We start from the raw sequence: 16,656 nt of genomic DNA, 5'->3' as shown, positions 1-16,656 counted from the left end.
TTTGCTTTTCATTTGCAGTCCCGGAACTTTTTGATCGTATCTCGTTTCTCCCATTCACCCATATCCTATGAATTCCCCATTTATGTAGGATATTGGTGACTTCTGCTTTTGCATTTTATGCATCTGGTTTTCACACCTTCATGGAACTTGCAACTGAATATTTTCAATTCCTGAATCAGAAGTACATTTGCCAAAATCCTTGCATTGCCTTTCAGTCTCTTTTTTTGCTAGCTAGAATTACAAAGAGCACCTTGATTTTAAAAAGGTGATGCAAATTTGTCACACAAAAAGGCTTGGAGAGTCTGCAGCGCAAAGCTGAGAAAATGTAATAAAACTCAACTGGAATAAAATAATATTATAGCACATAACTGCTCCTTAGATGACCAAAACAAATAGCCTAACAAGCGTTGCTGAATACACAGCTGAATAGAGGTGACGTCTATTTTGGCCCACGATACCTCCCAGACGCTCAAAGTATAATCAAGACGGAGTAGACAAACAAGCTAGAATCTAGCCGTCATAGGCTTAACCTTCAAGTTCTGGTGCAGGACGGTGCTTCTATACACATCTATATGATGAAGTCTTCACAAAAAGCAATTACACACAGCAAGCTGGGGAAAGCCAATTTCTTTATTTTGTTAATTTGTGTGTAAAAAAAAAAAAAATGTAATTTCACATGCCAATTTAAATATGGGAAATGATCTAATTTCACATAGAAGTTGTCCTTCAAAAGACTGGATTTGTTGCAACAAAATATGTTAATTACTTGACACACCATTGTCATAGCTTCAGTAAAAAATGCATTGTCAGAATAAAATTTAACTTGTCTCATCAGTGCAAATGTAGACTGCCCACATCTGTGGCCATTAAAAAAAAACATTTTGGTCAAAATGAATCTCATAATTTTCCATATTGTCCTGGTAAAATGAGACACATCAGTGCTTGTTATTTTGAATATGTCTTATTTTGGATCAGTTGTGCTCTGCTCCAGTTCCTGTAGGTAGGACTCAATGAAGAGTGGATCCAACTGCCAACCTTGCAACCTTTTACATGTTCATTCAACTGTATAGGCTTTTCAAACTGGCAACTCTCCAGTCAGCCACTGCCAGCAGATATCACAGCAGTGAGTTAACAGCACACTACTACGTATCAACCACATTTCTCACAACTTACAGGACCCCTTGGTTTCCTTGTGCAAAATTGTGAGAAACCATCTTCCATGCCCCTCCGGCTGTATATTGTTGTAATAACACTTCGAGAGCACACCTGATAGCAATATACATCATTTTCAAGCTTCAGTAACAAAACTAGATTTCACTCTGTTAAAACAACATGAAAATATACACATATATTACATATAATACACACATTTACACATTTTGTTAGACCTTTTCTGACAACTCGTTCATCACAACTGTAAGACAATGAAATAGAAGTCCAGTAATTCAAGATTTTCTGTTGCAACAAGTTGTCCCAGCATTCTTAAAAGGCAATTTTCCTGTGGGAAAAAAAATCATCAGAGCACTAGAGGACAGGGCATAATTTTTTAAATTGTGATTTGTTGTTGCCAGATGTAACCATCATGGCTTATCTGGGACCTTCAGCAGAGATTTTAAATGAGAAGTCATTTGCTCTCGGCCGTCAGTGGCACACTGATGTGTGTTCTCCCCGACCCAGTGCCTTGGTGGCTTGGGGAGAACACTAGGAGATGGAGGCTCACTGAACTTTGCACCTGCGTATACCTTCTCACCATCTTTAAGGTCGTCTTCTGCCACAAACTCAGACGGACCTAAATTTACAAGCATGACACTATCGGCAGGGCTGGGAGGTCTTTGAACCTCTTTCCAACTGGTCTGGAGCCTCTGGCCGCAACTGCTGTCAGACTTCTTCACAGATGTTTTCCCAGCAGCACACTTGCTCCTCTGACCCCGGTTACTGATATTTGGTGGTGTCTGCTCACATTTACTGGGGCTGTGGATGGGTTGAATACTTAGCTGAGATGAGCGCTCTGGTCTTCCTGTTTTTGATTTCAGCAGCTGATAATGAAGACAGAAACATGAAATAATGAGAAACATGAAAAAATACTTTCAACTTAAGATAATGTGCACAAATATTTTAACATCATTAGTGCAGAGAGTTAGCCATGACATTTTAGCCTATAGTGAAGACAATGCTTTATTTCACACTAGAACAGGAACAATATGACTGCTGGATCTGCTCTTTAATGCTGCCCAAACCAGCTGAGGCTAAATTAACTAGGGTATCTGGATTCTTTATACAGTTTATTGACCCACACACCTATCTTAACTGAAAGCAATACTTCATTGCTGCACACATTTTGTGGGAGACTGAATATAGGAATTTAAACACGAGTGAACATGCACAGATGGCACCCAATTGTCCTACTGAGATACACCATTACTGTAGGTGTACAGGTCTACAAGAAGCTCATTTTTTTTAGAGCCTGTTAGACACATTAAAAGTAAACTGTTCCCTACTATTTCACGAAAGAAACTTACAAATGTAATCAATCAAATCAAGTGGAGTTTTAACATACTCAACACAGTTAAAATGCAAAATGCATGTCTTAATGGTACTGGCTATTGACACATTGGAAGTGATACACAGCAGCATTAGGCGACATCAAAGTTTTATATCTGCCCACATGCAGTACATGAAGAGTTCACAAGGGCCACACTACGCAAATGTCCATGTCATATGCTTTCTTAGGATCTCGTTTATTGCAGGAATTACGTACCTCCTTTTTTGACCCCGCGTTGAGCAGATGGGTGCTTAACACAGCTGCTGGAGATTTGTTGGTGGCAGCCTCGGCATTCGACTGGGCAGGGGATTTCGGACGAGCTGTTAGTGCGTTGTTGTTTATGTCTGCAAGACGCATTGGGTTGTTAATTCTTAACAGTCCTTGTTTCTGGTTCTGTTGTTGAGAACGCTGATTTCCGATTTGGCAATTCGAAGCTGTCGAGCGCACTCTTCGGCTACCTTTCTTGAACAGAGCATGTCTTGTTTTGTTGATGTTCGTCCCCGTAGAATGCGAAGTTACTGTTGTGGGCTTGTTATTCTCTATGTTGTCGAAATTGGATTCAATATGAAGACTAATTGATTCACCGAGCATGATTCCGATGTCATCTGTTGACAACAGATGAGGATACATCGACGGCCTTCACTTAAATGTGAACACTTGCGGTGTTTGCGATAATTTTGTACATATGTATTCTTAGCTAACGTTAGCTAAGTTTGCTATGCTAGCTAGCTCAGACACAAACTTATTCACTAACGTTACTTCAACGGCGCAAAAGCCCGTCTTTGAATTCTTCATAGATTACTGGCTTCTCTTCTCGATAAAAACCAATGAAGTAACCCAGTAGAATATCCACTATGTCAAGGATAAACGTCCGCTCTGTCAAACTTTCCGAGATGGCGCAGATTCGTGCTTACTTTCAGTCTGAAAATGGCGCTAGGGGCACTTCCTGGTGATAAAGCAGATAGATAGAACTCATGAGCCTTCGTAGATCAAACACGCCCCTATGTGCACTCCATTTAAGAACGTCCACTGAGCGATACTTTTTTTTTTAATATAGTGTTCCACAACTTCCAGGTGCGTAGTGGACGAGTGGCTCTCCTATTTTATTTTGGGGGAGTTTTTGAATGTTTAACATGCTTGCTGTAGAGGACCTCTTTGGGTGACATAAAACGACAGGGACTCATATCAAAATGATGCTAAACCGTTAGAACTTCAAAGTAGAAGGACTTTAAAAAGTATAGAACTATAACTTTATGTTCAGAAACACATTCTGTAAAAAAGCACAGACATTCAAAATTAGTCATCTTGTCCTCTTTAATACATTTGGAGAGGTTTATGTTTGGAGAAAGACAACGTGAACATTCAACAATGCGTAAACAGCTCTTAGTGAAGTTACTTTACTTACATCACACATTTTATGCTCATTTTCAACTCTTAAGGAGGATAAAGGCTACAAAGCAAAGCATAGAGAAGTTTGAAGACTGAATAGAAAAGCATATAATAATAAGAAATACAAAGAAAAACATGTCAAATGAATAAAACAGAGACAAATAAAGAAAATAACAACATAATATTAAAAACAGGACATGATTAATGACCAAAAACTAAAACTGTTTGTTGTGCCATTGGTGCAGACATTTCATAGGAGTCAGGTGGTCCAGTGACTGCTACATGTAAGTGGAGGTTTACCTGCTCATAAACATCATAGAATGGTTCCAAGAACTGAAGGGTGAAGTCAAATCTCTTCCATGGCCTACACCGTCAACATATCTAAACATATCTGAACCTTTAAAGGAGACATCTGATATCCATTTCCCCCTCAAAGTTGAAGTGTCTAAAGTATAAAACAGCCCTGTTCAGAGCGTCTGTTATGAGTGCTTGTTCCTTTAAATGATAATGAGCCACTTCTCATACCAAGTCCCCTGTTCCGGGGGTGACGACATGCCTTCACTCTTCCATGCCACTGCCAAGTTGGTTGATGTCTCTGGAATTCACTGGTGTCTGGAGGTATTTTGCTTGCTTGATAAAAATATTTTTTAAAAACGAGCTCCTTTAATTGTGGTGTTGTGTTAACTTGGTGATCAAGTCAGGGATAACGGCTGAAAAGCTGTCACAGTATGAAAATATTGAATGAGGTGGAGACAAACTGATTCTAAATCACAACTCTGATGTTTTTGCCTTGGAGACAACTGGTGTATAGCTGTAGCGATGCACCAGTTGGCTCCAAGGCCAGGTCTCACACATTCTGCAAAAAGTGCCTGTTTTAGAAATGACAGACCAAAGTAAAACACATGATCCCCAACCACTAACGTAATAATATAATAATGATAATTATAATATAATAAAGGGCCTTTCCTTTAACCATTCATTTATTAAAGCAACAAAATGAACAATTTTCCACTTTCTGAGGTATGCTACAGGCAACTCATTGTGCTATCATCTTGAAATTAATTTTCATTGTATAGGGTCATGTGCAGGATACATAAACATGCCTGTCAATCACACTGGCTACCCAGGATGCAAAATATGTAGTTCTGTGTTCCAGTCAGACAGGTAAGAACTAGTAGGCTATGCGATCAGAGGCGTAGCGCACGATGCGAGTCGCCTCACCTGGTGAATGAGACGTGCATTGCATGCGATCTGAGGCGTAGCGCACAAAACGAGTCGCTCGAGGCGCATAGCCTACTAACGCGGTTGAGACTGCGCACATAGCCTACTATAAACGTGGTTGAGACTCTTATTAAAGCTTTTACTCATTTTCGTGGTTAAAAGTCGGTAACAAGTAACGATAAACGTTGTTGAGACACTTATTGAAGATCTTACTCATTCTCGTGGTTGAAAGTCGGTAACAAAACAGACAAATAGCTGCACGGTCAAGCAATATAATTTATTTAGTTATTGAAAGAAATAGAAATAGAAAATACACACTCACAAAAACACACAAAGACGTGTAAATCACCCTGGCCATTGTCTTTGACTGAGGTGTCCCAAAATGTTTACACCTTTGACTGAGGTGTCCCAATGTGTTTACACCTCTCTCATCAATATGCATAGTGCTCTAGGTGAAGATTAGTGTCACTTTCTAAGTTATTATTATTAGTGTAGAAACCACAAACAGTTTCTGAATGCTAAACTCACCTATGTGGACCAAACACCTCTGTTTACAAGGTTCAGAATAAAAAAGAAAACTTCCAAAATATGTGAAATATGTTTTTGTACAAAGTCTGAGCACTGCATCTGCACTTTGCATATACCTATATCATATCTGTACTAATGACCACTATTGCCGCCAATGTTACTACTGCTCATACCCCATATAGCCTTTTCCTGGCAGAAGTAAATTCCCTTTTCCTTATGCTGTCCCAAATTACCTGATGTCCCAATATACCTGAATTCACCTTAATAAGAAATGCCATCGCGCGCCAATGTTGTAAATGTTGTACGAAGACAATCTGTAACTTGTGGAAGTTGTATTGTTAAACGGTGAGTACTTAAGTGTAAACTTTGAATACAAATGCTAGTACAACTTCTATACATTATCTGTAAGGTTGTGAGTGTGCAGTGGTAGGCCCTAATGTAAGTCGGATTCGTAAAACGTATTTTAGGAAACTTTCAGGCGATGGCGAAACATTGCCAAAAACGTGAGCATGTGTGCCAGCTTTAATCATATGCACTGGGCTGTCGATGGTGTTCGCAAGGTTTCTGATAGGGGTGGGCGGATCGATATAAGTATCGATACTATCGATGCCAACGCTGGTATTGGTATCGGATCGATACAATTGTAATGGGATCGATCATTTAATTTAATTATCTCCTCTACGTTCACTATACTTTGCTCGTGTCTCCTAGACTCCCCTACAATCCTGGGCAAACGCTGCTCTCATATCACGCTTTGCTCTTCCTCCGCCTCATGCTGCTCTGCTGTGATTCGTTGTCATGCCGTCACGTGACTCATTGACGCAACACGTAGAAGAGCAGCGTCGCACTTTGAATGAGAGACATGGCTGAGAGGAAGCAAAGCGCTGTTTGGAGCTATTTTACATCAGAGAATGATTCTACTGCAAGTTGTGACACTTGCAAAAAGAGCATACGATATTGTGGCAACGCTACCAACCTCCACAAACACCTAAAAACACATCACAAGGAAAATGCCGAACTACTAAAACGGAGAGAGGAGGAAAATGCACCCAGACCCCCGGCACAGAGACAGAGTTCGTTGGCCGAATCTTTTCAGAGAGCCAGACAGTAGCTTATAGTAAGAGTAGGCTAATAATATTTTAGTCATGTCATATATATATATTCAGTATTAGTAGTGTGATTGCTCAAACATAACATTGCGAAACTGAGAACAACCTAACTTTAATTTTTACATTTACACCTAGGCTACATGTCACCTGTCCTGCGTGCCTTTTTAACATTAGGCTATGCTCCTGCAAATGTGGAAAGTCCGCGTTTATTGATAGGCTATTAGAAAACAAACGTGGATGTTTTTTAGCAATCACACACTTTTGTTGTCAAAGTGTAGCCCTATTATAGCAACCCATTGAGACGTGTTATCTACAATCCCAAACCAGAAAAAGTTGGAACAATATAGGCCTATTAAATGGACATTAAAAGCAAAAACAGTTATTTGTAAATTCTCTTTGACCTGTGTAGTATTGAAAACAAAGCAACAGCACATTATTTGATGTTTTAACTGATGAATTTGATTGTTTTTTCAAAATAAACACTTAATACAATTTCAGTGTTTGCAACACATTTAAAAAACACTTAAAAGTTGTTTAGGGACACCAAATGAGAATACATTTCAGGTGTAACTTTGTCCCTTTTGTCCCATTCGTCCAGCAAACAAGTCTTAAAGCGAGCATTAGTGCAGGGTCCCCCTTGTCCCATATTGCATTTCAAAATGCTCCACAAATTCTTTTTTGGGGACAAGTCAGGACTGCAGGCATGGCTAGTCCAACACCCAAACACTCTTCTTCCTCAGCCATGTCTTTGAAATCTGTGCTGAATGTGGTTTTGCATTGTCTTGATGAAAAAAAAAATTACATACTGTTCTTCCCTACACAAAAGTATTTTTTTAAGTAAAAGTATCGTATCGGTATCGGTATCGGCGATATTGACCCTATAAATACTTGGTATCGGATCGATACCAAATTTTGCAGTATCGCCCACCACTAGTTTCTGAATGCCTTTTCGGTTGTTAACTTGCTAGTTTTAGACCAACACTCCTTACTGCGTTTAGTAACCTTCTCTGACCTGCTCTGGTTTCCCTAGTGGCCGTTACACATTACTGCAGACCGTAAGAAGCAACGCATTGCACTGTGGGATTAACATGGCGAATTGCATTGTAGTTCATTGGTAGACATCGCAGATGGTGAGTTTAGAGAGCTGATGAATCGGCCTTATTACTGAATTTGAGGGGTAACAGAGCTAAAAAAACAAACAGGAACAATAATACTCAACAACATTTACTTAGAAAAAGTAGAAACGTTTAGTAGTCCGTTATTTATTTGACTAAAGAATTAAGAGGCCCAGACGGCAGACCACAGGAGAGCTACAGCCTACGCTGTAGTACCCTCTCCTGTGGACCATCGCACTGATGCTGGGCTAAACCTTTGGAGGTCTGCTTTGACGTGAGCTTCTGTCTGCTGGACCTCAGAAGAACGCCGATATAATGTCACATACAGGACCACCTCCGCGATGGCGGAATTGTCCAAGAAGAGGGCAGCCCGTAGCAGGTACAAAAAATGATAACAACATACACAACAAACTCGTGCTAGCTAGCCACTTGAGTGACGTTAGTTAGCTAGCAAGCTCCTAGCTAGCAGATCTAACTAATTTGGCGAATGTAACTTATTATTGCTTGCTAACGTAACATTTAACAGCTAGGTAAGTATTTTGCTTCTTTAAGCTGCTGGGATGAGTAACGTTAACTAACGCTTTTGTATGCAAGTGTGTAATCTTACTGCCCAGTAGTCTCGCAAAGCTGGCTAGCTGTTAACTATGTAATCTTGGTAAGCTAAGTGTCAACAAGCTTAATGGTAGCTAAAGTTACTTATCTGTAAAGATAGTAGCACCTGGTAGGTGTTAAGTAACGTTAGACAGCTTGCTAACTAATTGTACAGACAGTGTTGGTTAACTTCCAAATGCCCAACTCTCTCTCTTCAATAACCAGGATAGCCCATTTACTACTTTCACTGTCAAACCCATTTATCTGACTGATATATATTTGTCATTGCGTGTGTGAATTTGGCGCGTAGGCCTACTGTTACAAGTATAGGCTACTAGTTGTTTATTGACTGGATTGTGTTATCTATGTTACCCATTTATAAATTCTCTGGTGTTGTTTTCGCTTTAACTGTGACGTAAACGCACACAGGAAATGACATCTGACACTTGATGGTGTGTGATCAGTGTGTAAAGTAACTTACTTTTGTTTATGTATTTGGTACCCAAAGGCATCTATCCTGGCTTAGATATCAAAATGTCTTACTTCCCAGATTAGACGGAGGTGAAGGCATGCTTTTGTGTAATGTAAAGTTTTTATTTTTTTTATTTTTAAGGAAAATTCCTTCCCCTGAAAACGATGTTGGGATCTAGATATGATGACCAAGTCCCAGAAGAAAACAGATTTCATCCAAGCATGTTGTCTAACTATCTGAAGAGTCTAAAGGTAGCTTAAAAAAATATTTTCTCTTTCCTATATGCAAGTTATTGGTTGATGTAGTAAAAAAAAATAGCTTTGCCTTGTTATCAGTTGTAATAATTAAAGTGAATGTTTTACATTTTAGGTCAAAATGGGATTGCTCATCGATCTGACCAACACTACTCGGTTTTATGAGCGCAATGACATTGAAAAAGAAGGGATCAAATATTTCAAACTGCAGTGCAGAGGGTAAGCCTACAGTATAAAGTGTAAACTCTGTGGGGTGTTTACCAAACATTATGTTTAAATAGTTCATATGAACTACTTAATACATTTTTGCATACAAGCTATTTATTTGTTGGGTGCATGCATATCTTAACAGTTATTGGATGAGGGTCTACTTTCTGGGTTTATTATTAAGAACCTGCTACTCTTTGAGTGCCACACTGAACGGACAGTTAGAGGACTGCAGGTAGCAATTGACTGAATTTGACAAAAATGTGTTTGATTAGAATCACAGACTAACCTTTAATGCCTCATCATGCAAGCACTTGTTATCACACTATTGTTGTTTAGCATCACTCCATTTCCCCTTTGAAGTGAATGGTAGAATGGTCTCACTGTGTTTGCCTCTCTCTTTTTCTTCGTCAAACAACTTTAACCACACCATCATGTCCCACATCCAATGCAACCAATATAGCAATCACTTCACCTTCAATAATACGGTCTGAGCAACCATCATGGCAACTATCTCAGGGTGAACACTGTAGCAACCAATGTAACTAGCCTAGTTACACCTTAGCTGCCACTGCAACTGCCTTGGGGCAACAACCTAGCAGGAACAGACTTACTGTAAAGATATATCTGTGTATTGCATTCATTCTCTTATTTGATGTGCAGGGTTAAGGTAAGTAATACTCTGCTACTGCAGATAAATCATTAACAATACATTGACATTAATTGAAGTAGAACGAATCAGTTATACAAAAATAATAAAAAAAACCTTAACCAACTTAATCTCGAGACCAGAACATAACATAATGCGTTCCACAACTAATTATGCACAACATTTGTGTGATTGCTGGTCTTATCAATTTGCAAACAAGTTTAATTATTTTAGAAATGTATGAAAGGTGTATAAAAGATTGAAACAGCAGGCTGTGTCTGGCCCCAAACCGGTTTCATTTGAGAGGTGATCCTGTTTCCTTTTCTGTCTCCTCCATCTAGCCATGGTGAGTGCCCCACAGTCGAGGTCACTGGGCTATTTATCCGGTGGTGCGAACACTTCATGGAGAGAAATCCCACAGAACTGATTGGTAAGAGTGGCTCATTCCATGTTCCTCCTTTTTGCATGTCTGTATCACCAACCTTTTTAGGCCCAAGATCACCGACCTCTGCCTTGGTGACAGGCAAGATCTACCTATTTGGGCGTTGAAAGAAAAAGACTGTCCAGACTCCAGACTGTACTTGCAACTTAACTTTTTATTTGGCCTAATTGTAATTGAATGAAATGAAACACTTTGGTCCAGCTTTCAAATTGATGTGACCAAGAACACACTTAACAGAGGGTTCTCAACCTTTTCTACTCCAAGGCTCACCTATTCCTATTTGTAACAGGGTGGGGCCCAATAGACACCCCGCTTATTTGAGCTAATCTATATTCCATTCTAATTAATATGAGATTGTTATGTGTCACAAACATCAGCACCTGCTACAGCTGGGAGCCTAAAATGAATACAAGAAAATCAATCAATTGTGCATCATAAAACAACATAAAACCACACAGAGCCTTTTCAGTCAAAAGGGCTTCATTATCCAAAAGAGTTTTGAAACAAAGGAACTTATCTGCAGTAGGCCTATGCCTATTTGTGCACAGCAAACAAGCAAGTAAATAAAACCAGAATAGACCCAAAAGAGAACATGCACACAAAACAAATTTTGAAACTTGCTAACAAGACTACTCAGCTAGGCCTTATTAAGATGTTGCTTCAGACATACAAACATATAAAATATGATTCGAATAAATAGGTTTGAATAGGTCCAAATAATGATTCAAATAATTCAAAATGATGATTTAAATCTGTTTCTACAATCTATTATCAACATAAATAGCACCAAGCATTCCTGGGCAGTGGTTCAAGTTGGTAGCTCTCCACAGAAAAGCATGTCTTCTTGTAGTATACTGCTCCTACGATAGCGCACAAAAAACAGCAGTAATGCAGTGGTAGGGCTGAAACACACCAAACGCGTTTGTAAAAACGTGATGCAAGCAATACCATTGTTTCCTTTGGTATGGCGCGCCTTGCGTGTGCGTATTTTATCCGCTGCGCGTTGCGTCTTTCTAGTGTTTTTTTAATGTGCGCTTAAAACTTGCAATATTCTCTACTTTTCAGCGCAAGGCGCCTAAACTTGATGACGCTTTGAAGTTCAAACAGGATAGAATATTATTTTCATGTTCTGTCTTATGCCTATTTATAAATGTTATATTGTCATAAAATAAACAAAGGCACTACACACGAACACTGCAATTGTAAGTGGATAAATAAGCACTAAACTCAATTGAGTGGATATAGGCACAATGGAATAGAATGGACACATCTACATTCTACAACAGTATCTGCACCTCTGCACCGGTGAAGTTAGGTCTCAGTTTACTTCACCGGTGCTTGCTTTCTGCTTTGTTTTCGCATTATTTGAATCACTATGAAGCTGCTTTCGCGTTGCCTGTGGAGTCTGTCGATTGTGCACACGTCTCTGCAGTCGCATGCTCTTATAAGGAGCTGGCGATGCGTTTCTGTATGTTAATCTAGGTTCACGATAACGAGCGTTCAATTTAAGAATCCTCCTGAGAACACTTCGGCTGTGTAAGAACCCATTTTAAGGCCTTCATGAATCAGGCGGAGAACATTTCAGAATACACTTTCGAAATGTGTTTCTTAATTTATTTTTAATTTAATTTTGGAGAGCGACAGGGAATGTCTCAGAGATCGACACTTTGATCGCGATCTACCGGTTGGCGACCAATGCCCTAGGGGGTGGCTTAGCGAGTTTGAACGTTCCTTGTAGTATGCCTGTTAAAGGAATGAATAGATTTGTTCAGTGATCCAAATCCTCAAGACCGTCATTCAAAAAAAACCATACAAACCTACATACATCACCTACAATTTGTTTCTTTTGATGCAGTTTTCCTCTTTTCTGCTGCAACTATCACCAAAATATCTGCCCACAGTTGTCAAGAAGGGGCTCATATGGTGTACACTGAATCACTATTGGAAATTTTACTTTTATTTTCTGTGTTGGATGGCACGGACACTAACGTGAGTTATAAAATACATACAGCTTAAAAGTTGTAAACGTAGGCACAAGCAACAGGTATAATAAGCTTACTGGTAATGGCATCACTAAGGCTCTGCCTGTTAGCCATTCATTATTTTCATCACATCACTTAACATCTTCACCCTTGGCCTGAATCTCTGGTGTGTATCACACAGACACAGGAGGAGCTTCTTCCAAAAATGTCTTCTAGTTACAAAGGTCTTCTGCTAGTAGGACTAGGCTACTAGTATCTAGTAATGGGAGAGAACTATAAATCAAATGTCTTCTGCTAGTAAGACTAGGCTACTAGTATCTAGTCATGGGAGAGAACTATAAAGCAAAGGTCTTCTGCTAGTTAGACTAGGCTGCTAGTATCTAGTCATGGGAGAGAACTATAAATCAAAGGTCTTCTGCTAGTTAGACTAGGCTGCTAGTATCTAGTCATGGGAGAGAACTATAAATCAAAGGTGTTCTGCTAGTAAGACTAGGTTGCTTGTATCTAGTCATGGGAGAGAACTATAAATCAAAGGTGTTCTGCTAGTAAGACTAGGTTGCTAGTATCTAGTCATGGGAGAGAACTATACACCCCCAGCTTAACTCTGATGGATCAGATTGACATTCAGAAAATTACTAGAAACAGTATAAATCTCTTGAAAAAATAGCTTAAATAACTCTGCCCAAATAAGGCTAAAGAGCCATGTTTCACACTGTGGCTGTTTCTACAGAAATGGTGAAAATTCAATCTTCAGGATTGGGCTCTTGGACAATATATTGTATCTCCATGATAGATTAGTTGGACAATTTCCTAGTATTTTAATATTTTCCGGTATAGTATTGCAATATTTTTAGCAACGTATGTTACTTGTTATATATATTATTGTTTAAAGAAAACTGAACAGAAAACACGAGTTTTCAGAATGTGCTGACCATCACTGGCCTTACTTCGCTGATTTTCTACTCGTATTACCCTTCAAAAGACTGCACTTGACCATATACCACTATCAGGAGGCCAGGAGAAGCATAAAGACGCTGCAATTTAACAGCAAATCGCATGGAGAAATGAGCTGATTTTGTGTTGAATTTGCAAATTGCGGAATCACGAAAAACAAGACGAACTGATAAGAGATTCTGTACCTACCTTTTCTGCAAGGCTCCCTGTGCAAGCTGAATGCCATATGATACCATATGATGCCATATCAAACTTAGGACAGTTCCATATAGCATGAGGTCTCTGGTTGCTGTGGGATGCTGCTGTAGTCGCTCCACCTGATCTACTTGCAGAAACGCTCTGCCTATGCCTACCCATCCCCACCACACTTTCAGAACCACCCCCCCCCCCCCCACCGTGAAGCATCTACATTATCTGTGCCATCCTAGTAACCCTAATGTAAATAATTGTCCCCATCAACATAGTTTTCTGTTTCATTACTGTACTTACCCTTGTAATAGTAACCTTATGAGCACACTGTATACCCACTTAGCTGTTCTACAATACTTGATTGCCCTCTCTCAATTTTATCCACCATTAATTTTCTATCTATCATGTTATTACCATTTTTATGTTTGTATGTATCATGTATGCTATATGTTAGCACGCTTATCCTAACACATGTATTAATTAATCTGCCATGTTTCGGATTGTCTCCCCTCCCTTCTCTTGCCCCCTTAATGAGATTACCCAACAGGTGTATATGTACATTGAGAGTGCAGGGGAAATGCAATTCCCGTCTTTTAGAGGATTCACCGTGTAGTAAATGTTGCACTAAGCCTATTCCATCATTGACTGAAAGAACTACCGCAGCCCATCATAAATAGATGGTGATGCATTTAGATGCTGACGACATCACCGGCCACAACTCTCTGTGTGCTTATCTTGTTTGGCACCAGAGGGCGCCAGAACACCAACTTGTATAATTTTTTACTTAATACGACATAGCAACACGGGTTTGCCTTTCTCATCTTTTTTTAATCCATCACATTTTCATTCTCTTCAAGGACAACTGCAGGTGCTGCATGGCCAGGCAGTCATACAAATACATGTGTTACATGGATAGAACAGTTAAAGTAAATACTTACTTTTGATATTTACTTGCCTGGTGTACAACTGTGGCTTCTTCCCTGCTTGGTTGTAGTCGATGTTGCTGAAAAACAAGAAAAGTAGAAGTTTAGTGATTGCAGTTCTACAGTAATCGCATAGAGACTGGCTGATGGTGATTTTTGACATTTGATAGTGATCGAAACTGTGACCTTAAAATGGCATCCATACTGAAATATGACAGACTCATTTTCAACAACATCTTATAATACACTGAAAGCCAGTCCTCTATTCAGAATAGTTTATTGATCCAGGTATCGGCAGGCAGCAGAGCCCTCAGCAGGCTTCAATATTCACCTGTTGCTATAGAAATATTAAAGGTACAGTGTCTGGCATTTAGGGGGATCTAGTAGCAGAAATAGAATATAATATTCATAATTATGTTTTATTTGTGTATTATTAACTACAAATCATTGTGATTACATGAGCTTAGAAGGCGCCCATCATATCTACAAAGGAGCATGTCATCGTCCATGAAAGCTATCATGTTTTGCCGCTAGTTTTCTGCAGTAGATTAAAACGGACAACACTGGCTCTAGAGAGAGCCTCTCATGTTTTACGGGGCAGCTTGAATTTGGTGGCCCCATGTCTATATTAAAATGTAATTGCTACCAGGATTGTGATGTTACATTTATGTGCCAGAACTTGAATTTGTCTTTGCTGTTGGGACTCTAAAGGTGATGTTAATTTCCTGGCATTGATTAAACCACTGAAATAGGATCTCTCTTCCTCAAAATTAATTATTTTTTTTACATGAAAGATAATCCCTTCATGGCCTTAAATGACTCGGATGTTACGACATGTTTGCCTCATTTAGGATTTGCAGAGCTATGAATATTCAAATTAGCCATACCTGTTTTCTCCTATGCTCTTGTTTCGACGTAGTGTTCTGCTAACGATATGTAAAGCTTCTCCTATAAATGTATGGGATTGGTAACTTGTGAGGTATGAAACCCAGGCTGTCTGATGGTGTGGTTTTGAGACACTACAGTCATTCGTACACTTCACCAGATGGACATCGTACATTCTCACACATGGGAAGTAAGGGGTGAGGGAGGGATATTCAAACTTCTCTGCCAGATGCCATTACATTATACACACTGCAGCTTTAATTTGATACTACATCTGGAGCTAAAACTGTTTAAGAAGTTATAAAAGCCATCAACACACAACACCACTTCAGATGATTGCTCAAGTTTAAATATAAAGTGTAGATAAACTGAATTGGCACATAGTGGTTTAAGTAGCATCATGGGACTAAATCCAGGCCTGCCACTATTTCCCCGTAAGTTTGCAGAGGTCATTTGGATGGCACTGTGTGGTATGTCGGTGTATCATCACTCTAGGTTGTGTTGGTGGTTGTGCAGTCTGTAAATATATCTCTGTGCTGTGAACAGCAGGTGGCGTGCCAGGGCACTGTCTGGGGCTTGGGGCAAGCATTCCTGCAAATGGTGTGTATCTGCACAGCACCAAGCAGTAAATTAAATTGCCATCGCCTCAGGGAGCCGGCATGAATGACATTACTGATGCCACCCCTTTGATCATTATCTGTTGTCTTATCAGTGTGGTGCTGTGAAATGTGCACAGTGGGGATGGAGAGCCTGAGGGGTATCTGACATGGTCCCTCCTAGCTGCCTTTTCTCATCGGGTTGGGAGAGAGAGCCACTGCAAAATGTTCTCTACATCAGGATGAATGGAAACCTGCACCTAGCTATACACTCAAAGAAAGAATTTGGGAAAAGATGGGCTCTGTCCTATCCCTCTAAATATGAAATATGAGACCTTTTGTCAAGTAAGTGAAGCAGAAGAAAGAAGATGCTTCCATCTGTTCTATTCACTTCAAACCCCCCATGAGCTGAGATGGTTTTTGGTTCTCCCTTTATTTCCCATCTGCCAGGAGCGTTGGTTTGGTTTATGGATGCGGCGTGTCCCTGGTTATGAGACCTATTGTCAAGGGTTTATGGATGCGGCGTGTCCCTGGATATGAGACCTATTGTCAAGGGTTTATGGATGCGCCGTGTCCCTGGTTATCCAGCATCTCTTTCTGGCCGTCAC

At 39.7% G+C, this 16,656-nt stretch overlaps 2 protein-coding genes across 2 annotated transcripts in view; one reads left to right on the top strand and one right to left on the bottom strand.

The window, feature by feature from the left end:
- Positions 1-612: 612 nt before the first annotated feature.
- Positions 613-3,457, bottom strand: pnrc1 (proline-rich nuclear receptor coactivator 1). Its single transcript, XM_080833754.1, has 2 exons — positions 2,759-3,457; positions 613-2,036 (listed from the first exon to the last, which is right to left on the bottom strand). The coding sequence occupies exons 1-2, from the start codon at positions 3,170-3,172 to the stop codon at positions 1,581-1,583; spliced, it is 870 nt and encodes a 289-aa protein (XP_080689880.1). The 5' UTR covers positions 3,173-3,457; the 3' UTR covers positions 613-1,580.
- A 4,433-nt stretch (positions 3,458-7,890) lies between these two features.
- Positions 7,891-16,656, top strand: part of rngtt (RNA guanylyltransferase and 5'-phosphatase) — a 70,381-nt gene continuing 61,615 nt past the window's right edge. Inside the window, exons 1-4 of the mRNA XM_080833691.1 lie at positions 7,891-8,283; positions 9,109-9,218; positions 9,337-9,440; positions 10,419-10,507. Of these exons, the coding sequence (XP_080689817.1) occupies positions 8,220-8,283; positions 9,109-9,218; positions 9,337-9,440; positions 10,419-10,507 (367 nt within the window). The 5' untranslated portion in view covers positions 7,891-8,219. The remainder of the gene's footprint in view (positions 8,284-9,108; positions 9,219-9,336; positions 9,441-10,418; positions 10,508-16,656) is intronic.

Source organism: Sprattus sprattus, assembly GCF_963457725.1.
Source record: "Sprattus sprattus genome assembly, chromosome: 2".
Lineage (NCBI taxonomy): Eukaryota > Metazoa > Chordata > Actinopteri > Clupeiformes > Clupeidae > Sprattus > Sprattus sprattus.
The sequence above is the reverse complement of the archived record's forward strand: the minus strand, read 5'-3'. Positions and strand labels throughout refer to the sequence as shown.

Bases quoted from the DNA above. Each gene is read 5' to 3' on its own strand.
- pnrc1 (XM_080833754.1), bottom strand. From the start codon at position 3,172: ATGTATCCTCATCTGTTGTCAACAGATGACATCGGAATCATGCTCGGT. The intron at 2,037-2,758 runs GTACGTAATTCC...CTTCATTATCAG, and splicing joins ACGCGGGGTCAAAAAAGGAG to CTGCTGAAATCAAAAACAGG.